A 24471-nucleotide genomic window follows, 5' to 3' on the forward strand; every position below is an offset into this window, starting at 1 on the left:
ATCCCGTTGTAATGTCTATCTCATTTTCAAAGCACAGACAGAATCCAAAGTCTTTTAAACAAGTACTTTGCAACTGCATTAGGTATGAAGTATGACCATGCAGTAAATCTGGAGTTCTCCATCTCTCCTTTGTTACCTTTTTTATAGCCGCTCTGCAGAAGGAATTAATTAATTGGTTGGGAGGCGTGTGGTGCAGTGGATTATGCGTTGGTGTCCGGATCAGGGGAGCACAGGTTCAAACCCCACTGCAGTCAGCATGTCGTTGTGTCCCTGAGACACTTCACCCCAGATTGCTCCTGTGGGGATTGCCCACAGTATTGAGTATGTAAGTCGCTTTGGATAAAAGCGTCTAATAAGTGACATGTAATAGAGATGTCCCGATCCGATCACGTGATCGGGGATCGGAGCCGATCACGTGATTTTCAAAAGATCGGAATCGGGAGAAAAAAATCGGGGATCGGGATTTAAAAAAAAAAAAAATCAAATTGTTACATACTTTTTAAAAATGTATTTTGTATTCAATGTTACAAAACAAAAATGACCATGTTCAAGTCTTAAAGTCATCCTGAGGCCTTAGTTTTGGTTTCAAATTACACAACATCATGTATGTGTTGCTTCTTTGGGGCTTGTTTTCAGAGACCTGGTTGCTTATTTCTCTCAAATCTGGCAACAGAGTGGGCAGGGCGCAGTGTCTAATTGTAGCAGTAAGCTAACGAGTACTGATAAGCTTTATTTTGTTTTGATCCAATGCTGCACAACTGAACTGATCCAATGCTGCTGTGAAAGAAAGAAGCTATATCCATGTTGGATAGAATATCCAATTTAAATAAAAAAATAACCTTAAGGGACAACCTGAATGCTTTTTTTCTTTTTTTTCTCTTAATGCATTGCATAAAGATCGGATCGGGAAAAATCGGTATCGGCAAATTGTCAAAATCAAATGATCGGAATCGGATCGGGAGCAAAAAAAGGTGATCGGGACATCCCTAACATGTAATAATGTTTATCAGTACCAAGACCAATGAACAGCTAAAGTTAAACCAGTTTCAACTGTCCTCACACGTTTTGATACGTTACTTTGTGGGGTTCATACAATACGACACAATACAAGGATCCAATATGAAACGAGACAATTGAATGCTGTCAGATCAAGTATGAACTTTTTCTCCATTTACAGCATCAATAAGGACAAACATTAAAGTGGACTTATCATGCTATATTTGAATAATATATTGTAGGACCATACCTATATAAGGCATATTTATACTTTTTATTTTTCAAAATACCAAACGCATCATGCATTTTATCCATTCCCCATTTCGCTCAATTTAACACTGTCTTTCATGCTCGGATTTAGTGAGAACAGCACCATCTGGTGGCCTGAAATATGTACTACAGCGTCTCCAGCGCTTTCGAACGGCAATGTCCGTGGCTGTCTCCTCCTGATTGGTGGAGTTGGCCCAATAGCCGTAGCGCCACTTCTGTGACGTCATAGAAGTGTTCAAATCTGGATCAGTTTGTATCAGATCCGTTGCAGCCCCTTTTTAAGAGATTTGGGTATGGAGGGAAATAGAGAGGGTTGTGTTTTCTGACACTTGGTGAGTTCCCTGGAACACCGGGGACACATATTCATGTAGAAAAGACGTAGAAAAGTGCTTGTTGCATGATAGGTCCCCTTTAAAGAAAAGAAACATACGATACTACACAAGCCTTTTGTGAGGTTCATACGATGCGATACGATCTACTTTGTTGTCCCCGTAAGGGAATCAGTTTTTAGCAAGATACAAATCATACTACATGATAAAACACATTAACAAGGCAATACAATACTTTAGCAATAAAACGGTAACCCTATCCTATCCTCTGTAATGATGTGAGCGGCTGCCTTTCTTCCCACACGGTGCTCACTGCTCTACGTCTGGCCATTGTTGAGATCTATCCTCATGAGTGCTCTGTCAGCAGACTAGCACATGGTTTGACATCATTTACATGAGACTGAAAGGACAATGCCTGCAAGCCCCCCATCCCCTCACAAAACATTAGTTTCAATACACGTCAGCAGCAATACCAAAACTTTGAGTGTTGAAATGCTTATTCGACTCAAGTTATTCTTTCTCTCTTTGTTGAAGTGTTACTTTTCCCTCCAACTGTCATTATTTGTCTGAAAGTGACGCAGGTTGTTTAGTAGTGGTGTTCATTTTATACGTTTCAATACACTTATTACGTAAGACAGCGCTAAGTTCTTTGAGTGTTTAAACTTGCTTTGCCGACCTTCTTTCTGTCTTTGTTGAAGTGTTTCCCTTCATCTCTACGGGTGAGACATTTCTTGGCTGGTTGCGCTCCTTTCTGATCCAGTCGTGGCTCAGAATGATCAGTTTGTGAAGTTCACAGATGGACTTTTCTTCTAACAACCATCCATAGCCATTGCCACATGAAGCTGGGGAATTGTTAACGACGTGTTCTTCTCCGTGCCAAATCCTATCAGCAGGCTAGTATCTAACAGTCAGTCATTGTTTGTCTGAAAGTGACGAAAGTTGTTTAGTAGTTGAAGTTGAAGTGTTCATTTTCCCTCCAACTGTTAAATATTTATATTAATTTTCCCAAAACTGTAAGAGTGAAACATTTCTTGGCTGGTTGGGCTCCTTTCTGATCCAAGCCTCGGTCAGATTAAGAAGTGTGTGTGTGTGAGGTCAGCGGATGGATCTTTCTTCTAACATGATGTCATTGACACATGAAACTGTGATACTGTTAACTTCTTGTCAGCACCCCGGTATCTAAAAGTCACTCGTTGTCTGTCTGGACCAAAGTCAAGAGGTGTGTGTGTGTGTGTGTGTGTGTGTGTGTGTGTGTGTGTGTGTGTGTGTGTGTGTGTGTGTGTGTGTGTGTGTGTGTGTGTGTGTGTGTGTGTGTGTGTGTGTGTGTGTGTGTGTGTGTGTGTGTGTGTGTGTGTGTGTGTGTGTGTGTGTGTGTGTGTGTGTGTGTGTGTGTGTGTGTGTGTGTGTGTGTGTGTGTGTGTGTGTGTGTGTGTGTGTGTGTGTCAGTCAGAGTGTTTACGTTGGACCCAGCCCACCATTTGAACAAGTCGCTGCGTGTTGTGTTATTCTATCTGTGAGCGGCTGACAGACGGATTTCCAAAGGTGGCGGGAACAGGACGTCTAATTTTCTTTTTTATTTGTCTGTTTTCGAACAGAGATTACTGTAGTGTAAATATTTAACTTGGAGGGAGATTTCACACTCAGCACGCACACTTTGTGGACACACTGACCGTCACCTCTGTTCAGGCCTTTCTTTGTTTTGGAGGTTTTTAGTCTGGATGTTATTCTGCTCACAAACACACATACTGTCAAATCAGCAGCGTCTGGGAAATGTATGTTCTCCAAAGAGATGATGAAAAACTAAATCTTTACCATCGAGAAGTATTTAAATTCAGACTGTGTTTATACAGTATCTTATGCTTTACTAAACCACAGCAACTAGGCAGTGTCTTTTTTAATGATTTTAAGATTAATGTGTAGTAGTAAAGTATTACATTTGTTGGATGAACCAATAACAGACCAGTTAATTGCAGCTAATTGCTTTTATACATCTGTTACTACGTTTGTTTTTTAAAAGCAAACGACAGCTACTTGCACATTTTGATGTTAAGTTATACAATTGATGTTTCATTGTATCCACTTCACAGTTCGTCCACTCATAAGAACAAAAAACAATGTGTTCATGTACAATAAACTCATTTAGTTTGTCTTTAATTTAAATTAGTTTTAAATCCATAACTAAATAAGGGTATAAAGTACATGATCATATTGGATTCATAAAGACATGTATTAACAATGCATAAAATACAAATACATTGAAAAGGAGTTTTTAAAAAGTCTTAAAAAGCACCAACAGATTTTGAAATTAAAAAGTGGAGGGACCTTAATTAAAAAAAAAAAATTTATACTCTCAAACCTTAAATACATGTTCTAATAAAAAGCAAAGCATTGTGTTTTGTAAAATGTAAGATTGAATTAGCTGACTGAAAAGGTTTCATTAATTAAAAACGTCCTGTTATCTTTTATCTTATGGTTCCATATCTGATATGTGTAATATGTCATGTAAAGCGCTTTGAGCATTTGGAAAGAGCGCTCCTAATAAATGATTATTATCTTGCTGATCAGTATCTTACAGCTGCTCAGTTCATTCCTCAGCTAGCTGTAAACCCATCAGTGAAGGAATGGATGGAAGTAAACTCCATGACATGTCACTCGTTAGACGCGTTTGTCCAAAGTGACTTACATACTCAACACTGTGGGCAATCCCCACAGGAGCAATTTGGGGTGAAGTGTCTCAGGGACACAACGACATGCTGACTGCAGTGGGGTTTGAACCTATGACCTCCTCATCCTAACACCAACCCACTGCACCACACGCCTCCTTAACATTAATGACACGATCTTTTGTCACGTGCAGCTCTGCTAACAGCCTCCTATTAACATCCGGTGCAACCCCTGAGCAGAAAGCTTTTTACATTTGAATGCATGTGGGAAAACTAACAGGTTGGAGAGGAAACGACAAACAAACAAACAAACAAACAAACAAACGCACTCATTCATCGTCAGACACTCCTCTGAGTCCAGTTTGGCACTCGTCGTCAATCAGTTCTTCGTCCTGTCGGTCTGGGTTAATAACTAACTGCGGTAATATAGATCCCCAGGGGTCCCAACCCCTCCTGCTCTCACCTGCTTTCTGACCCTCACAGTCCACATGCAGGTGTTAAAGCCTCCCGCCACCTAATTAACCCTTTCCTGTTCTCACAAGGACCTCCAGCAGAGTCTATTGTAGCTGCACTGTATAGAGATACGAGGGGCAATGAGCATAATTGGCCTAAAGTGCGAGCGTGGAATGGTCTGGTTGTAAATTGCTCGGCTTGTTAGTTTAGTAGAAGCACCCAGACGGGGATGTGTACTACTGCACAAAGAGATATGCTGATGACACTGTGTGGAAGTCCAAGAATGTTTGCTCGAATTACAAATCAGAAACAATTGAGTTAAAGATCTCCTATCATGCTATTTTTTGGCATACATTATGGGTCTCAGATACAAATATATAAAAAACACGTCTACAGGTTAGCTCTGAGTGTTAGCGATGCTTGCTGATGTAAACAAAGACCATATTACGTCAAAAACACGTCGTGCTGATGGCAACGTTTCTGATAGGGTCCACATTTCCGATATGGCGTTTTTAGAGATTTCGGTACGGAGGGAAAAAGAGAGAGTTTTGTTCTCTGATACTTTGAGAGTTCCCTGACACACCGGGGACATGTTTACGTATAAAAGACACAAAAAGGTGCATTTTGCATGATGGCAGACCAAGAGGGGATCAATATAGGAATCAGAAACAGGTTTATGGCCAAGTAGGTTTACCCATACGAGCAATTTGACTAGTACTGAAGAAACGTGAATTGCTTGTGTATTCAAGACTCGTTTTGTACGTTTTTGCGAAACAGGACTTCTTAAAATCTGCATCATAACTAAGTTGAATATTACATGAACGTGTTTTAGTGATGCTTGTTGAGTCGTCGAGCTAACGTCCTGCCTTTTCTCCACAGAAACGGAAACGCAGAGAGAAGGATGACAGCGACGCAGTCAGCCTGTGCAGCTTCGACTTTAAGGTAAAACACATCTCTTTATGTCAACTTACTCTAGGGCTTTCCACACTCTCATTGAAACATGTGTGATTTAAAGAAAACCTTTCGGAGGTTTAGTTCAATATGTTTCGTTTTTTTGTGTCTTTAAATAAGAATTGAGAAGTCCAGACTTAGTTGTATGCACAATATTGAAATGTCTTATAACATTAGATGCTGAGAATATGTATTAAAGGACTTTAGACAAGTTGAGTTGGGCTATTAAGTTAATGTTAAGGCTTCCACATGGGATTTCAAGTCTGCCACTGAGCACTAAGCTCAAAAAGTCTATTCCATTTTAGTCTAAAAAGTTAAAAAAAAATTAAAAAATCAGGGCCAAATTGACGCCAATGGTTTTAAGCGAGTGACTTTTCATTTGCAGGCTATAGGACACAGTGTTCGTGCTATTGTGAAAGTAAACCGGTGCTATAATCCAAAAGGTCTTGATGAAGCCAGAGAAACAATTATCTAAGGCAGATCTGAGATCAGTTTTACTGTTATGCATAGATATGGTGCACAACATGTTTTTCCTGCAGGGTTTGAGTCATTAGAAAAGGAGTATGCTTTCCATCTTGTCTCCTGTCTGTCTTGTTTGTTGTGTTTAAACGTTTAAAGGTAACAAGAAGTTGCTTAACTACCAACTGGTGGCCATTTTGGATCCCCTGCTGTGTCTGAAAACACAGTCTTTCCTCTGTTTATTCAGCGCATATCATTCAAATGACTCGGCTTATCACGGAAAGACATCCAGATAAAGCCCGTGTTTGTTTGGTGAAGCGCCCGTTGCAGTCTGCTGCCAGATCTGTGTGTAAAAACCTGCTTTGGTGCAACTGAGAGGCGGGGCTGGCCAGGTTGGAAAATCCACCTCATTGGGTGTGTGGGTGTGAGGTCTGCACAGAGATCAGTGTTATTATTGTGGGATGATCTTGTCATAACTTAACCTTAACTCCCTTTAGCTTCAGGCTCATTTTGCTTTTACACCACAAATGCAGGTTATAGTCTGTTTGACAGTCCTCTTGTGAACCTGGAGATGTTGAAAGTGTTATGATAGAAATGTATAGTTTGGGTCTCCAGCACATAGAAACTGCCAGATGCTAACTTGCATATGTTGGGCAATTTGCAGAATTAGCATACATTGCAATAACTAGCATATAGTTACAACATGTCTTGGCCGATTTGAACAATTGAGAATGTTAACTACATTTCTAAAAAGTTCAGGCTCTAAAATGATGTTTTTAACCAGAAAGTGGTCATATTTGTACATTTTGGGCAGATTTTGGGTGAATTTGGAAGTTTTAGGGGACTCCATTTTTGATCCTACAAATGTCAGAAAATCATTGAACATCCTCACTAACCCAAAAAAAACACTTCCAACATTGTCCAAATCCACAAAGCCATTGTTGAGCTATTGTCTGCATATGCCAATTAATGCAATTTAATCCAATTGTGCAAATTGCCCAATACACGCAAGTTAGCATCCAGAAGTTTCTATGTGCTGGGGAACCGTACCGTACAGTTCTAACATCACACTTTGGGGTACTCAACATTTTCGGGTTCGGGTAGTATGTGTGGGAGTAAATCTCCCCCGATCCCCCGTACAGATTAGGATCAACCTGTCACCTCTCTCCATTCATTCTGTCTCAACTTCTGTAACCAGTTGGATGAGTTTCTCTGCTTTAACTAAACAAAGCTTTATGAGTGTGTTGTGGATAGAGTCAGTCCCGGGGCGGGGGGCGGGGGGGCACTCCTTGATTTATAGCCGAGCAGCGTGCCGTGTTCTGCTTTCTTTCTTTTCTTATTGTACAGACTAATCCCCACACACTCTGCTCCACATACAGAGGCTGTGCTTATAGTAGTTGTTGTTAACCGTATGGCTGCTGGGATACTGACTCTAGATGCAGTTGTTCAGTCAAAGATGCAAGGTATAAGAAGGCAGTACTTTTAATGTACGATTACTTTCGTTATTGATCAATCTGCCAATTTCTCAGAGCCAGGGGTGACGTCTTTAAATGTGGTTTGGTCTGACAAACACTTTCAAATCAAATGACATGGCATACAATCATATGGCAAAGACAAACAGCGTGTTCTTCTCCGTGCTAAATCCTATCAGCAGGCTAGTATCTAAAAGTCAGCCATTGTTTGTCTGAAAGTGACGAAAGTTGTTTAGTAGTGGTGTTCATAATACGTGTCAATGCACCTATTAGATAATGCTAAGAGTGTTTAAACTTGCTTTGAAGACCTAAATGCTTCTTTCTGTCTTTGTTGAAGTGTTCATTTTCCCTCCAACTGTTAAATATTTATATTAATTTTCTCAAAACTGTACGAGTGAAACATTTCTTGGCTGGTTGGGCTCCTTTCTGATCCATGCCTCGGTCAGATTAACAAGTGTGTGTGTGAGGTCAGCGGATGGATCTTTCTTCTAACATGATGTCATTGACACATGAAACTGTGATATTGTTAACGTCTTGTCAGCACCCCGGTATCTAAAAGTCACTCGTTGTCTGTCTGGACCAAAGTCACGAGAGTTGTGTGTGTGTGTGTGTGTGTGTGTGTGTGTGTGTGTGTGTGTGTGTGTGTGTGTGTGTGTGTGTGTGTGTGTGTGTGTGTGTGTGTGTGTGTGTGTGTGTGTGTGTGTGTGTGTGTGTGTGTGTGTGTGTGTGTGTGTGTGTGTGTGTGTGTGTGTGTGTGTGTGTGTGTGTGTGTGTGTGTGTGTGTGTGTGTGTGTGTGTGTGTGTGTGTGTGTGTGTGTGTGTGTGTGTGTGTGTGTGTGTGTGTGTGTGTGTGTGTGTGTGTGTGTGTGTGTGTGTGTGTGTGTGTGTGTGTGTGTGTGTGTGTGTGTGTGTGTGTGTGTGTGTGTGTGTGTGTGTGTGTGTGTGTGTGTGTGTGTGTGTGTGTGTGTGTGTGTGTGTGTGTGTAAATTACGCACACATTGTTTCGACTTGAAGCCTAGTGTGAGTTCCCTGGAAAGTTGAAAAATGAAAAAAAATGTCACTTTCATTTTGACGTAAACAGTACGATTCCAGGGAAAGATATAGATATGCATTGGCAGATACAAACACATAAATGCATTATCATCTGACGCTTTACAGAACATCCCTGTATCTGTCGGTGCCTCCTTGATAAATTAGTTGTTTTTCTACTTTCTGTTTTTGTCTGTCAGGTAAATCTCTGCCAGTTTCACAGAGCGTTGGCAGTTTCACTGATTCTTAGTTACTCCTGTGTTTGGTAGCAACCAGCGTTGCTATGGGTGTGTGAAAACACTGACACATGTAAAGCCCTAGTGTGTTTCCGGAAGTGTGTTCTCATAGTTTTCTCAGGTAGTTGTAGGATTACATCAGTCTTCTTCTTCTTTATATGATTTTGTGCATAGAGGAATGGAGGTATTAATAGACCCTCAGAGCAGAAACCTTGTGGATTAATAATGGTGAAGATCACGCCCTAACTGGGGTCCGATTTAAAAACCGACGTGCTCCTAAACCCTTTGGGAATGGTGGCTTTGAACGTCAGGAGCAGGGAAGAAGATTCTGTCTCCATAACATACATTGTTATTTTATTCAAGCTAGAGATTGTTGACTAATCCAGCTGCTTCCACTGTAAACATTTCAATTCATGCCAACTACATGGATAAATAAATAAATATCCAGCTAAATGCTTTCCATACAGCATGTGAGCAAATGAGAATGAAATAAAGAGTTGAGAGAATAACATTTATTTAGAAAAAGGAGGAAAGTAAAATGAAATGTTGTTGCCTCGTGAGAAGTTCAAAATCTGAGAGTCCCGGAAAATTAAAGAGGCCCTTTGATGCTTTTTGGGGTTTCCCTTTCCTGTAGTGTGTGGAGGTTTCTGAGCATGTAATCAGCAGGAGAGGACTCTTTAAAGTAGAGACACTACATACTGATATACACTTGAACATCAGCAGGAGAGGACTCTTTAAAGTAGAGACACTACATACTGATATACACCTGAACATCAGCAGGAGAGGACTCTTTAAAGTAGAGACACTACATACTGATATACACCTGAACATCAGCAGGAGAGGACTCTTTAAAGTAGAGACACTACATACTGATATACACCTGAACATCAGCAGGAGAGGACTCTTTAAAGTAGAGACACTACATACTGATATACACTTGAACATCAGCAGGAGAGGACTCTTTAAAGTAGAGACACTACATACTGATATACGCCTGAACATCAGCAGGAGAGGACTCTTTAAAGTAGAGACACTACATACTGATATACACTTGAACATCAGCAGGAGAGGACTCTTTAAAGTAGAGACACTACATACTGATATACACCTGAACATCAGCAGGAGAGGACTCTTTAAAGTAGAGACACTACATACTGATATACACCTGAACATCAGCAGGAGAGGACTCTTTAAAGTAGAGACACTACATACTGATATACACCTGAACATCAGCAGGAGAGGACTCTTTAAAGTAGAGACACTACATACTGATATACACCTGAACATCAGCAGGAGAGGACTCTTTAAAGTAGAGACACTACATACTGATATACACCTGAACATCAGCTGGAGAGGACTCTTTAAAGCAGAGACACTACATACTGATATACACCTGAACATCAGCAGGAGAGGACTCTTTAAAGTAGAGACACTACATACTGATATACACCTGAACATCAGCAGGAGAGGACTCTTTAAAGTAGAGACACTACATACTGATATACACCTGAACATCAGCAGGAGAGAACTCTTTAAAGTAGAGACACTACATACTGATATACACCTGAACATCAGCAGGAGAGGACTCTTTAAAGTAGAGACACTACATACTGATATACACCTGAACATCAGCAGGAGAGGACTCTTTAAAGTAGAGACACTACATACTAATATACACCTGAACATCAGCAGGAGAGGACTCTTTAAAGTAGAGACACTACATACTGATATACACCTGAACATCAGCAGGAGAGGACTCTTTAAAGTAGAGACACTACATACTAATATACACCTGAACATCAGCAGGAGAGGACTCTTTAAAGTAGAGACACTACATACTGATATACACCTGAACATCAGCAGGAGAGGACTCTTTAAAGTAGAGACACTACATACTGATATACACCTGAACATCAGCAGGAGAGGACTCTTTAAAGTAGAGACACTCCATACTGATATACACCTGAACATCAGCTGGAGAGGACTCTTTAAAGCAGAGACACTACATACTGATATACACCTGAACATCAGCAGGAGAGGACTCTTTAAAGTAGAGACACTACATACTGATATACACCTGAACATCAGCAGGAGAGGACTCTTTAAAGTAGAGACACTACATACTGATATACACCTGAACATCAGCAGGAGAGGACTCTTTAAAGTAGAGACACTACATACTGATATACACCTGAACATCATCAGGAGAGGACTCTTTAAAGTAGAGACACTACATACTGATATACACCTGAACATCAGCAGGAGAGGACTCTTTAAAGTAGAGACACTACATACTGATATACACCTGAACATCAGCAGGAGAGGACTCTTTAAAGTAGAGACACTACATACTGATATACACCTGAACATCAGCAGGAGAGGACTCTTTAAAGTAGAGACACTACATACTGATATACACCTGAACATCAGCAGGAGAGGACTCTTTAAAGTAGAGACACTCCATACTGATATACACCTGAAAATGTGCATTGTGTCCTCTTTAAATGTTTTCTGTTGCTGACCTCCATCAGCAGAGGGCAGCAGCTCATCCACTGCCCTCTCCTGTTGTTTTAAGTCAGTCAGCACTCTGCAGTGTTTCTTCCCCAAAGCTGTAATTACACTGCTCTGCTGCTGCCGCTGCTGTGGAGGTGAAGTTGAGCTCCGCCTCAGGACCCCGTCGCTCTTTGGCACGGCATAGGTTAGACAGCGGTGAAACTGCATTACTCATCCTGCTGCAGCACTGACACAGACAGGTTTGGGAGGAGTGTACATCAGGCTGAGATCCAGCTGCAGCTCAGTGTGACTGTAGGCGGTGAGGCAGGCAGGCCGGGCCATGTTGTGTTTAGTTTTTATAGCTGCTGGGCCAGACATGCAGCTGATTCAGCCCGTCCTCCCCGTACAGGATGAGTAACAACAGGGCTTCACACAGTGTCTTCTCTCGGCACGCGAAGACTACACACAGACAGACAGTTCATGTTTTAATTGGGTCCTCTCTGACTCCTCAGTCTGCATAGTTTGTCGCTCTGCTGTCACTTGACACCCAAATAATCAGAATCAGAATTCCTTTATTAGTCCCACAGAGGGGACATGTACATTGTTACGGCAGAAAAGAGCCAAAGACAGCTTAATGTTACCTAAAGCATGCATACAAAAGTATTACAAATAAAACAAATTATAATTAAAAAAAAGGTTACACAATTTACAAAATACACATCCTGTAACAGTTCTGAGGATTTAGCAGCCAGGTATATATTGCACAGTTATTAACGGCATATACAGTATATATTGCACATAGTTGGTTAACAACTTTAAGTAATACAGGTAATGCAGGTCTCCCTTGTAAATGAGATCGATGATCTCAAGGGACTAATCTGTCTAAATAAAGGTTTGAAATGAAATGAAATGAATACACTAATTAGAATTCCTCTATTCGTCCCAAAGAGGAGAAATGTACTTTGTTACAGCAAGTAAAGAGATAGCTTAAAATTAATTATGGAGCATGCATAACATATAAAAGATAAGAAAAGAAAAGAAATGACACATCCAGTACCAGGAACAGTTGTGAGATAGCAGCCAGGTCGATAGTATTAGAGTAACATATAGATACTTGTTACAGTAATGGATGGACTTACTAAGAAGTAGCAGCCAGTAGAAGTTTTAATATAAGCGAGGAACATATTGCACACAAAGGTTGTTCTGATACTGAAGTTAATGGGTAAGGGTCCAGTTGGTCTGCAGCAGATGAGCCCTCCGTCAACAAAAGAGAGAATGAGGCGTCAACATCAATACGCGTCAATCAGGGTCTGTGTTTTGTGTCTCACACACACACACACACACACACACACACACACACACACACACACACACACACACACACACACACACACACACACACACACACACACACACACACACACACACACACACAGCACCAGCATGAAGCCTCTGTCCTGTTTCACACCTCTGTGTTGACCCAGGAGGGAGATGGAGAGCCATGAACAGGCTGGTCCATCTGCTCAGAACACACACACACACACACACACACACACACACACACACACACACACACACACACACACACACACACACACACACACACACACACACACACACACACACACACACACACACACACACACACACACACACACACACACACACACACACACACACACACACACACACACGTTGTGACACCCTGGTTTGCAGCACGTCCACACATTAGCTGCTCCATCAGGCCTAACACCTTAACTTTGTTTTCTGTGCATGTGTGCAGCAGCTGTGTACTCAGTGGGTTCAGGTGTGCTTCTCCCTCAGCCACGTGTGCATCCGCCTGTCTGGGTGAATCTCTCCCGATGGTGCGCACACATGAATGAAAAGGAGACAACAGTTTGATTATCAGCTAAAAGGCACGCTTCAATGTGGCTACGTCCACACCAATATGTTTAGAATAAATATTGTTTGTTTGGAAAAATGTGACGAATAAAGGAAGAAATTATTTGTTTCATAGATCCAGTGGTGTTTAGTAACTAAGTATATTTACTAAGGTACTACTTTATTGAGTAGCTGCTTTGCACTACTCCTCTACAGTTCAGAGGTTAATGGTGTACTTCTACTCCACTCCATGTATTTAATGCCTTTAGTTTCTTCACAGATGTGGATGAATGATGTGAAATCTAATCAAGTGTTAAATCAGACTTTAGTTCCACCTGGAGTAAATCCACAAGCTACCCTGCAGTATACAAAGTCATTCAAACTAGCTGCACCTTTACCAGCTTTGAGAACACTTTCATGATCAATCATTATAAAACATATCATATATATTATTCTGAAATGGACCAATCTGCACAATGACTACTTTTACTGTCGCTACTTTCACTATATTTTGATGATGATACTTTTCTACTTTTACTTGAGGAACATTTTGAATGCAAGTATTTTACTGTAACAGAGTATTCCTACACTCTGGTACTTCTACTTTTACTCAAGTACAAGATCTGAGTACTTCTACTTTTACTCAAGTACAAGATCTGAATACTTCTACTTTTACTCAAGTACAAGATCTGAATACTTCTACTTTTACTCAAGTACAAGATCTGAGTACTTCTACTTTTACTCAAGTACAAGATCTGAATACTTCTACTTTTACTCAAGTACAAGATCTGAGTACTTCTACTTTTACTCAAGTACAAGATCTGAATACTTCTACTTTTACTCAAGTACAAGATCTGAGTACTTCTACTTTTACTCAAGTACAAGATCTGAGTACTTCTACTTTTACTCAAGTACAAGATCTGAGTATTTCTACTTTTACTCAAGAACAAGATCTGAGTACTTCTACTTTTACTCAAGTACAAGATCTGAGTACTTCTACTTTTACTCAAGTACAAGATCTGAGTACTTCTCCTTTTACTCAAGAACAAGATCTGAGTACTTCTACTTTCACTCAAGAACAAGATCTGAGTACTTCTCCCACCTCTGCATAGGTTCTCGGTCTCTGTCCATCAAGAATCGACGCTAGGCATAATCCCAGCAGAACTAACATGTTTTCAAACTCCAACCCTGAAACTGGCCAACATGTTGCCCTTTCCCCCACTATGAAACCAATCAACATATAGGCTGTGGTTTCCCCCCTCCCAGTGGAATTGAATATATAGGTTTTAGTTCAAACATCTGCCTGAGTGTGTCACAAGCCCCCCCACCATTGACATTCTAATTGATCACCTCCCCCAGCTGATCAGCCTGATAACGGCTCTGTTTGAAGCAAAGGGCACAGACACTCACAGCTGAAACTGCTTTGATTATTATTTCACAAGAAACTGACAATTAATAACGACTTCATCGTTTCATCAGCATATTAAACAAGTAGTGGTTTTAATACCTGATGCGAGACCTGACATGAGATAAGACCACATAATCCCTCTTTTGTGTTCGGGATGCAAAGGTGATTTGATTTGACTTGTAGATCATCATGACATAATAAGAAGTAACAACCGTAACCATTTCTGCAAGCTATAGAATATGATAAATATGCAGTGATGTCAGAGATTTAAAAACGGTGGAAAGCAGGGTTGACGAGATAAAATGTCATTTTAATTAATTTTAAAAATGCATTAAAACATCAGTAAAGAAACATCTTCTAATTGTTTAGGCTGTAATGGTAATCAAAATTCCACATAAATTGAACTGTTGAATAATTACTATTTAATATTGTTTGCATTTTTAGTAAAGCTAGTTCTTTAAAAGCAGCATCTTATTTTATATTCTTTACAACACTTTAAAACCCAAATGTGAGGACAGGTCCATCTTTTTACCTCTCAAATATAAAAAATCAGAATGCAAGCCAAATATTTCTCAGTTTCCACAGAAGTTGAACTGTTGAAAAAGTTATATTTGTTTGCATTGATATTAAAGTTAATTCTCTAAAAGCAGCATCTTATTTTATATTTTTTGCAACACTTTTAAACTCAAATGTGAGGACAGGTCCATCTCTATTCCCCTCAAATCTAGAAAGTCAGAATGCAAATCCTACATTTCTCAGCTGTCACTGCAACCCTTCACCTAGCTCCAGGAGTTTCAGTATTTTTCCTTCCCTTATCTGAGTTGTTTTGTGTCAACTTCATTTAGTAGAAAGCTTTACTCGTGATCTTAGAAATTCTCACTACTGTTTGAGTCTTAGTGGACAGATCAACAGAGCCTGCGGGCAGCCCCCCCCCCTGCTTCCACATAAACCCCATCCCACATCATATCCAGCCATGAAGCTTGCTCCTCCCTGTCTGAACTCTCAGTATAAAGCCCTCCCTCTCCTAGTCCACCTCAGAACAAAGTTTAGAAGTAGTGTGAGTGAGCTTAGCCCTGACTGAGGGAAGCACAAACCTCACATGGAGAAGGTTTATTTATGTATTTAACTCACCGTCTCCCTTTTCCCTCTCGGATGTGGATTACTTGAAGCTGACTCGTCAAAGGATTAAAAAAAGGATATTGTGTTTTTTATTGAAAGCTATGGTGGCTTACGATGAACTGGGTAGCTTGGTGCCTATCAAACGGACTCTGCAAGTGATAGACTACCAGAACCAAGCCAGCAAAGACTCAGAGGTGAGCATGCAAATGATATTTCTACTTTTAAGATGTTTGAACACGGATGTCCTTTAAATGGAGTCAGGCTCTTGTGTCAGATCGCGAGTGAATCAGCGCCTATCCCTGTTTTTATCTCACACTGTGTTTGTTCGTGTGTGTGTTCTTCGAAGGTGAACTTTGTGCCTAGGCTGAGGTTTGAGATACTAAAGTTAATCATTGAGTTTCACCGCACCTACGAAAAGGTTAACAAGTCGATTGACCTCTCTTAGTGGTTGTGTATTCCCTGTCTTCTTCTTAAATATGCATCCCAGCAGAGGTGGGATATGGACACAAACAGTGAAGCAGCAGGGGGTAAACTCCCAGTCAGCACCCATGTCTACAATGACTTTGTTTCTGTTGACCTCTGACATAACAAAACAAAAAAAAAAAGCCACTTATCTGTCATGCAAATGCAGCAAAGCAGCCTGAAAGCATTCCTTAAGCTGCAGAAACAGGTGTGGAAACCAAGGTGTGCTACTTAAAAAACAAATCACAGCTTTAGCTACTTCCTTTATCTTTTAAGAAGTGCATTGTTCCCTTTTGGATTTCAGGAAGATGTGCTTTCATTGACAGTAAACCACTTGATAAAAGAGAAGTCAATTCAAGAAGTGAGTCCTGCTCTTCAATGAAGCTGCACACATGATTCACTCTGAGTTTCCACATTGTGCTGACTTGCCGATGACCTCCTCGACGCATTCGTCTGCGGTGTGACTGTTCTGGTCTCCTATCGGCTGTTATCCCAGGGTCACATCTGGCATGTTTGCTCACCAAAGTGACATCAAAGGGAGAACACAGGAAGCACTTTGGGGGGGGGGGAAACTCCTGACATTTAAAGGGTTGTAATCTTGGGTTAGAAGTTGAAAAGAGTGCACCACACATGGACAATACGTTTGTCTGGAAAGTGGTTCCTCTGATAATCAAAAGCAGCAGCTCCAACCCCGGATCTGTCTGGTTTCCTGAAGTCATCCAGACTCAGCGTAACTTTTTTTTGGTCAAACTGCCAGGAATAGCAACTTTCCCTGTCCGTCTGCGCTGCTTCACTTTACTGCAAATAAACAAAGACTGGGACGAGTGGTCTTTTGTTATTCTGGGGCCAGTTCACAAAGCACTACTGACATTCAGGACATTGTTTTTTTACAATACTTTCTTTTGTCTACTGAGATTTAAAGGTCCCAATTGAAAACCCTGTCCCTGCACGTGGTACAGTCAAAGCTGTGGGGTCTCTTTTGCCTGGCCCCTGCCACTAGAGGGCTTTTTGCAAAAATCCTCAAAGTCTGCAGGCTGAGACTGCATGGCCGCCGCAAACCAGACGGAGTGGATCTTTTTCCCAGCTGTGTCCGCAGAGCCTGAAAAGCCTTCAATGGCTGCTCTGTTTCCCAGATTCGCTGAGCCAAGGCAAAACCCCATTTGGCCTGAGTCAGGAGAACACATATCGGGCCTTTTTAGCGGTGCGGTGTTCATTTCAGAGCCTTCATTAGTGTGAAGATCTGGATGGGGTGTAATCTCCAGAAATGCTAATTATGGCTGTGGCTGTCTCCTGGTGTTTTTTAGTGTTTTTTGAAGAGGCTCTGAAATCATTACCTACATTTCTGTGTCTGTTGTTGTTGGAGCGAGGCCAAGCCCTTCTCTTCTTTCTGACAGCCTCAGGGCTTGGTGAGAGGGGGGGGGTCACCTGGCCCAGGTGTAGTGCTGCTCTCACGCGAGGCCCTTTTAGAGAGCCTGTCTGAACTCGCAGCCGTTAAAAGTGCCGTGAACGCTGTGTAAACACTTCAAAAGGGGCGCGCATTCACCGTCTGTTTATGACTGCCGTGGGGGTCTTTTTTTACTCTTGACACAGCATACTTGTTAAGAGCAATCTAAAGACACCCCCCCCCTGTTTCATTTGGCTTTATTAAATGCTCAATATATATTCAAGCAGATAAACAGTTGTAGACAAAAAGCGAAGCCTTGATCACACACTGTTTAAGTTAAGGAATAAATCCAACCTCAGGGGAGTTGTAGCTGTTGTCAGGTCAGTAGCAGAGTGTGTGTGTGTGTGGGGGGGGGGCCGGTGTTGAACAGCTGAGAGAAGGGTCTCGTGCATTCCTTGAATTCCTCCAGGCCCTCCTTCCCCTCCGTAGCAGAGTCAGAAAGGCTCTTTGTGCTCGGGGGTCTCTTCACATGATGGGGCCAACAGCTGCTGGATCTGCTTCTCACTTTTTCTGTCCGTCCGCCAGTCTGTCTGCCGCTGCTCGACCTCGGCTCAGGCTTCTCTTGTTTCCTCGCCCCAAAGAGAAGTCAATAATGAGGATTTATGGCTGGACTTGGTGTGGTTTATCACAAGGAAGTCTCAAGGGAGCGTCTGGACTCACTGCTTAGGTCTGAAAATGGCATCACTGATCGATTCGTTCAGGGTGCAGAATGAACATTTCCGACTTTTCAAACTCATAGGAGCTTTATTGGCGTGACCATATTACGACGACCACATAAGAACAGTAAAGATACATGTGGCACAAAGGCAAAAAAAAAACGTTTCTTAGACGTGTCGTGGAGATACGATGGAATAGCCTGACTAATCTGATTTTCTCTTTGTTTTTGCAGGAACCCAGCACAAAGCGTGTCCGTCCTCTCGGCAGGGTGACGTCGCTAGCCAATCTCATCTCTCCGGTGAAAACTGGGGCCGTCCGGCGCTTCGGCCAAACCATCCAGGTAAGCTCCCGTTACATCTCGTAGAAAAAAAGGGAGCTCCTTGGGGGCAACGAAACAACCGTGGCTTTCGAATTGCAACATGTCTGACTTCTGGGGCTTCCTCTTTTCTGTTCTTCAGGCCTCTTTTCGGGGCGATGGCAAGTCGCCGGGCGTTCCCCAGAAGCCTTGCAGCAAGGCAGCGGCCCCAACACCGCCCAAAAGGAGGAACAGCATGCTGTGGTCGGAGACTCTCGACGTCCACCAGAAGGGGACTTTCTCCACCAAAGAAATCAAGCGGCAGGAGGTGAGAATCAGCACCGAGACATGAACTGTTGAGGACTAACAGGAAGTCAGAACTCCAGACGGTGGTGAACCCTCCTGTCTAGCAGAGTAGCTTCACATATCCCTGCAGTATTTGTGTCAAACAGTCTAAATGGGGCTAAAAAAGCCTTCCTGTGCTCGTTTCCCCGTCTGTGCGAGGTTCACATTCACCTGAGAAGCTAACTAGCGCCTACACACCCACTTGTCCTGCATGTGTCAGACATCTTAGCCAACTGTCAGAAACGTAGTATAGCTTTAAAGAGTAAGCAGGAGAGGGAGATACTTCAAATTGACCTCATTCATTGGCAGCAGTGCGGTTTAACATTTAGTCTATCAGTTGCTGTAACGTGATGACATCTTGATTTATGTGTTTTGCTTAAAAACTCTCTTTTTGTTCTCCTTCCTCAGGCCATATTTGAGCTGTCTCGTGGAGAACAGGACCTGATCGAGGACCTCCAGCTCGCACGCAAGGTTTGTTCTTTAACATCGCAGAGAGAGTACACATTACACAAACAGATTAAATCAGAGCCTGGCAGGCACAGCCAAGCCAGCAGCTATTAAAAGACGAGGACTTATTATTCTGTCTTTTCTCTTGCGCCGCTCTTCACAAGCTATTATTAGCCTTTTTGGGATGTTTGTATTTGACGTTTTGGCTCTCCTCTCGTACACAGGCGTACCACGACCCGATGCTGAAGCTCTCCATTATGTCGGAGGAGGAGCTCAATCACATTTTCGGAAACCTGGACGCGTACATCCCTCTGCATGAAGATCTCCTTGTGCTCCTGTCAAAAGCCACAAAGAAGGATGGGACTGTGGGACAGATCGGACAGATTGTAGTAGACTGGGTAAGATTTCTATCAAAAACAATTAACGTGACCCTTTATGAACACACAGTTAGAAATACACTACATTTATACAATAGTGTACATTCAAAGTAAATTTAGACGGTACCGACAATATATCATTCTTTTTTACACCCTTTCTTTGTTTGCTAATTACGTAATCCTGTTACTCGCGATCCATTGCCTGGTTTCCAGTGAGAAAGACAGCCTTATTAAGTGTTTCATCTCCCCTCCAGATGCCAAGGTTAAACGCCTACAAAGACTACTGCAGTAACCAGCTGGCTGCCAAGGCCCTTCTGGACCAGAAGAAGCAGGACCGGCGGGTTCAGGACTTCCTGCAGCGCTGCCTCGAGTCGCCTTTCAGCAGGAAACTAGACCTGTGGAGCTTCCTGGACATCCCTCGCTCCCGCCTGGTCAAATACCCACTCTTGCTTAAAGAAATCCTGAGACACACTCCAGCAGAACATCCAGACGCCGCCAGCCTGGAGGAAGCGGTAAGTCAAACGCAGAAACAGAATAAGACAGAGGGTTGATGGTAGAAACCAAACACAGGTGGTTGATGGTAGAAACCAGAAACAGATGGTTGATGGTAGAAACCAGACACAGATGGTTGATGGTAGAAACCAGACACAGATGGTTGATGGTAGAAACCAGACACAGATGGTTGATGGTAGAAACCAGACACAGAGGGTTGATGGTAGAAACCAGACACAGATGGTTGATGGTAGAAACCAGACACAGAGGGTTGATGGTAGAAACCAGACACAGATGGTTGATGGTAGAAACCAGACACAGATGGTTGATGGTAGAAACCAGACACAGAGGGTTGATGGTAGAAACCAGACACAGAGGGTTGATGGTAGAAACCAGACACAGAGGGTTGATGGTAGAAACCAGACACAGAGGGTTGATGGTAGAAACCAGACACAGATGGTTGATGGTAGAAACCAGACACAGATGGTTGATGGTAGAAACCAGACACAGAGGGTTGATGGTAGAAACCAGACACAGATGGTTGATGGTTAGAAACCAGACACAGATGGTTGATGGTAGAAACCAGACACAGATGGTTGATGGTAGAAACCAGACACAGACGGTTGATGGTTAGAAACCAGACACAGAGGGTTGATGGTTAGAAACCAGACACAGAGGGTTGATGGTAGAAACCAGACACAGATGGTTGATGGTAGAAACCAGACACAGATGGTTGATGGTAGAAACCAGACACAGAGGGTTGATGGTAGAAACCAGACACAGAGGGTTGATGGTAGACACCAGACACAGAGGGTTGATGGTAGACACCAGACACAGATGGTTGATGGTAGAAACCAGACACAGAGGGTTGATGGTAGAAACCAGACACAGATGGTTGATGGTAGAAACCAGACACAGATGGTTGATGGTAGAAACCAGACACAGATGGTTGATGGTAGAAACCAGACACAGAGGGTTGATGGTAGAAACCAGACACAGAGGGTTGATGGTAGAAACCAGACACAGATAGTTGATAGTTGGTTGAAAGTAGAAACTAATATTTGGACTCCTTGTGTTTTGCAGATCACCATCATGCAAGGTGTGCTTTCCGACATCAACACGAAGAAGGGAGAGTCTGAGTGCAAGTATTACATCGACAAGTTGGAGTATCTGGACGACCGGCAGAAAGACCCTCTCATCGAAGAGTGCAAGAGCCTGCTGTGTCACGGAGAGCTGAGAAACAAGAGCGGCACGGTAAGAAAAACTCTTCTTCAATTATCAAGAACATTACATCCCATATAAGGCATTTAGGCTGTAACTGCTCCTAGGATGAACCATATGAGTATTCACTTTGATCACAGCTTCCAGAAATCTTAGTAAATGGTTACGTAAAATATCCTGATTTTAATTCCCCCTTGTTTTCTTGTTTTCCTTCCAGAAGCTGCACGTGTTCCTGTTCACCGAGCTGCTGGTTATGACCCGACCAGTCACCAGGAACGAACGCCAGTGTTTCCAGGTTTACCGTCAGCCACTCCCGGTGCACGATCTGGTTCTGGAGGACCTGCAGGACGGAGATGTGAGGATGGGCGGATCCTTCAGAGGCGCTTTCAGCAACGCAGACAAAGGTGAGGCTCGGATTCATTCAAGGTTTCAAAGCTTTATTGTCATTAGTACATAGCTACAGTGTAGACATGGCAATGAGAAACTTAAGTCACAAGCTCCTTCAACAGAGCAACACAATAAAACAGATAAAATAGTTAAAAGTGTAAGTAAATATAAATAAAAATGCCGGGCAGTGAGTGGGTAAAGACTCGGGTTTTGTAAATTATAGCAGTTAGCTAACTCCATTTCCCCCCCCCCCCCCCCCCTCTTTCTCCTCAGCTAAGAACATTTTCCGAGTGCGATCCCCAGACCCGAGCCAGGCGCAGTCGCACACGCTGCAAGTCAACGACATTTTCCACAAGCAGCAGTGGTTGAATTGCCTCCGCAGCGCCATCTCCGTCCACCGGCCGCTCGGCGAGCCCTCGACGCCGTCACCGCCTGCGAACGTCACCCGTTTCAAGCGCCGTCCTTCCTCAGTGTCGGCCATCGTACACATGGAGGAAGTGAACGAGAACTGCCCTCAGCGGACGACTCAATCCGCCCCCTGCTCGCCTAGCAACAGCGCAAACCCCAGTCCCACGACGACGACGACGCCGCCCCCTTCCTCACCATCGTCGTTGTCATCTTTGTCGACCACATCGTCAACCTCGCCTCTTTCCTTAATATCCACAACGAACAAATCAAAAAAGGACAAGAAATCTCTCTGTTCTTTAGGGAAGAGAAAAGAGACTATGGTGTGAATCGAGGAGATAAAGAAAGGACTCCTTGGTGGACATTTTGTTCTTTTTGTAAGACAACGTGGAGAAGTGTGGGACTTGTATTTATGTGTTATGTGTGCGTATTATTATTATTACAACAGTGTTCTGTGTTACTGTCCTCTTCGGCAGCTATTTACTTTACCCCTCCATCCAAGTGCATCCCAGTATTGTGGAGAGATGCACAGCTTCCACCAGTTTAAAAAAAAAGGGAAGCAAACACACACATTTCACACATGTATCTGCGTGTGTCTTGAGTGTGTTGATTTCTTGAAGATAGAGGTGGTGCATTCAATCTTGTTTACTATTAATTTGATATTTAAACATTATTTTAGACCTTTTCGGGGGGGGGGGGCTAATGAAAGTTTTACATTTTTATATTCTAAAATCTATTGTAGTATTTTTTTAGATATCATAAAACAGCACTGTTTTAGCTTTTTAGGTGAAGTTAATTGAAGATTTGAGAATGTTAATTAGGCGTCCCTGAAAATGGTGAGATGTACTACACGAAGATATACAAATTATCTGTTCAATTCTGATTTTAGATGAATCAGAAGACATGTCTTATTTTTATACATTCCTTTAATGACAGATGTTAAAAACCTGGACACTTATTTTTATTTTTATGCATATACTGCCATCAGAGGCATTTATTTAAATCCAGAGACAGATTCAGTCTCTGTTTGAACAAATATCACAATGAAAAATAGTGGTAGCAAATCATCTTTATGTCAAATCATGTCGGGAAGAGATGAGGAGTTTTGTTTTGAAACAAAATTTTGAACTGAGCCATGTTGGTTTTCAAAAAGCTGACTTTTCAAAATGAAACAGATCACTTTTGAGTGTACAGTAGCAATTTGCATGGAGATTTATTTGTGAACACTACAGTAGCAGGATGTATTTACCTGTCCTAGGAAATGGACAGATTATAAGTAAAAGACTGGTTAGAAATGGAAACAAGAAAAGGTTGTTGAAGGCTGAAGAGAAAAGAGAACCGATGGATAAAAGAAGACTGAAATAGATGGACAGGGCAAGATATTAAACTTGTTGAAGTTGATGTGATATCTTGCTCAGAAGGATAAAAGGTGGTTAAAATACCACGAGTGAAGTTGAAAAAAGTATGTAGGGGAAGGAGGAGACAAGAGAAGGTTTTTGGATATGTGCATAATATGAGAAGAAGAGAAAAAGAAAGGGCAACTCGCTTTGCTACGAACTGTATGTATTTAAAGAACAATAAAGATCTGTGTAAGATTTGCAACTGAACTTCTGGTTTCATGTCTTCGCCTCATTTACTGATTTAAAAAAGGTCATTTCTTTTCACATGAACATTGAAACTAGTCTGACGTCTTGACCTAAAGCTTGAGCAATTAGCCATTTAGCTTAGCTTAGTTTTGGATTAGCTCATAAACTAGCTCTTTCCCTGCTAATAGTGGTTAGCATGAAAACTGGCAGCCATTTGTTTTAGCTTAAATTAAATTGACAGGCTCCGTTTTAATGCCTAACTAAATGAAGAGATACCTGAAACTCTCAGCCAGAAAGCAAATAAGTGTTTATGTTTTTGCCTCATTTACTGATATACAAAATGGGATTTCTTTCCACAACTAGTCTGACGTTTTGAGCTAAATCCCGAGCCATTAGCGGTTTAGCTTAGCTTAGCAAAACAACTGAGCAGAGAGAACTTGCTTAGTCAAAAAGTAAAACAAATCATGTTCATACCAGCACGTGTAAAGCTCACTAATCTACATGTATTATGTCATTTGTTTACTAAGTTTAAAGACAAGTAATGGATTTACCTGGAGTTTCTACTTGTTTATCCTTTTAAGTTTTGGATTAGCT

General features: G+C 42.0%; 1 protein-coding gene across 2 annotated transcripts in view; it reads left to right on the top strand.

The window, feature by feature from the left end:
• Positions 1 to 23898, top strand: part of net1 (neuroepithelial cell transforming 1) — a 43419-nt gene extending 19521 nt beyond the window's left edge. The window contains exons 3-11 of one of the 2 annotated variants that reach the window (XM_079655211.1): positions 5591 to 5653; positions 18555 to 18662; positions 18781 to 18945; positions 19371 to 19433; positions 19634 to 19807; positions 20041 to 20298; positions 21362 to 21532; positions 21717 to 21903; positions 22160 to 23898. In XM_079655211.1, coding sequence (XP_079511337.1) covers positions 5591 to 5653; positions 18555 to 18662; positions 18781 to 18945; positions 19371 to 19433; positions 19634 to 19807; positions 20041 to 20298; positions 21362 to 21532; positions 21717 to 21903; positions 22160 to 22620 — 1650 coding nt within the window. In that variant the 3' untranslated portion in view covers positions 22621 to 23898. Of the gene's footprint in view, positions 1 to 5590; positions 5654 to 15686; positions 15954 to 18554; positions 18663 to 18780; positions 18946 to 19370; positions 19434 to 19633; positions 19808 to 20040; positions 20299 to 21361; positions 21533 to 21716; positions 21904 to 22159 lie in introns of those variants that run through there. The other variant, XM_079655212.1, reaches the window with a different exon arrangement.
• Positions 23899 to 24471: the final 573 nt, after the last annotated feature.

Source organism: Notothenia rossii (genome assembly GCF_949606895.1).
Source record: "Notothenia rossii genome assembly, chromosome: 10".
Taxonomy (NCBI): domain Eukaryota; kingdom Metazoa; phylum Chordata; class Actinopteri; order Perciformes; family Nototheniidae; genus Notothenia; species Notothenia rossii.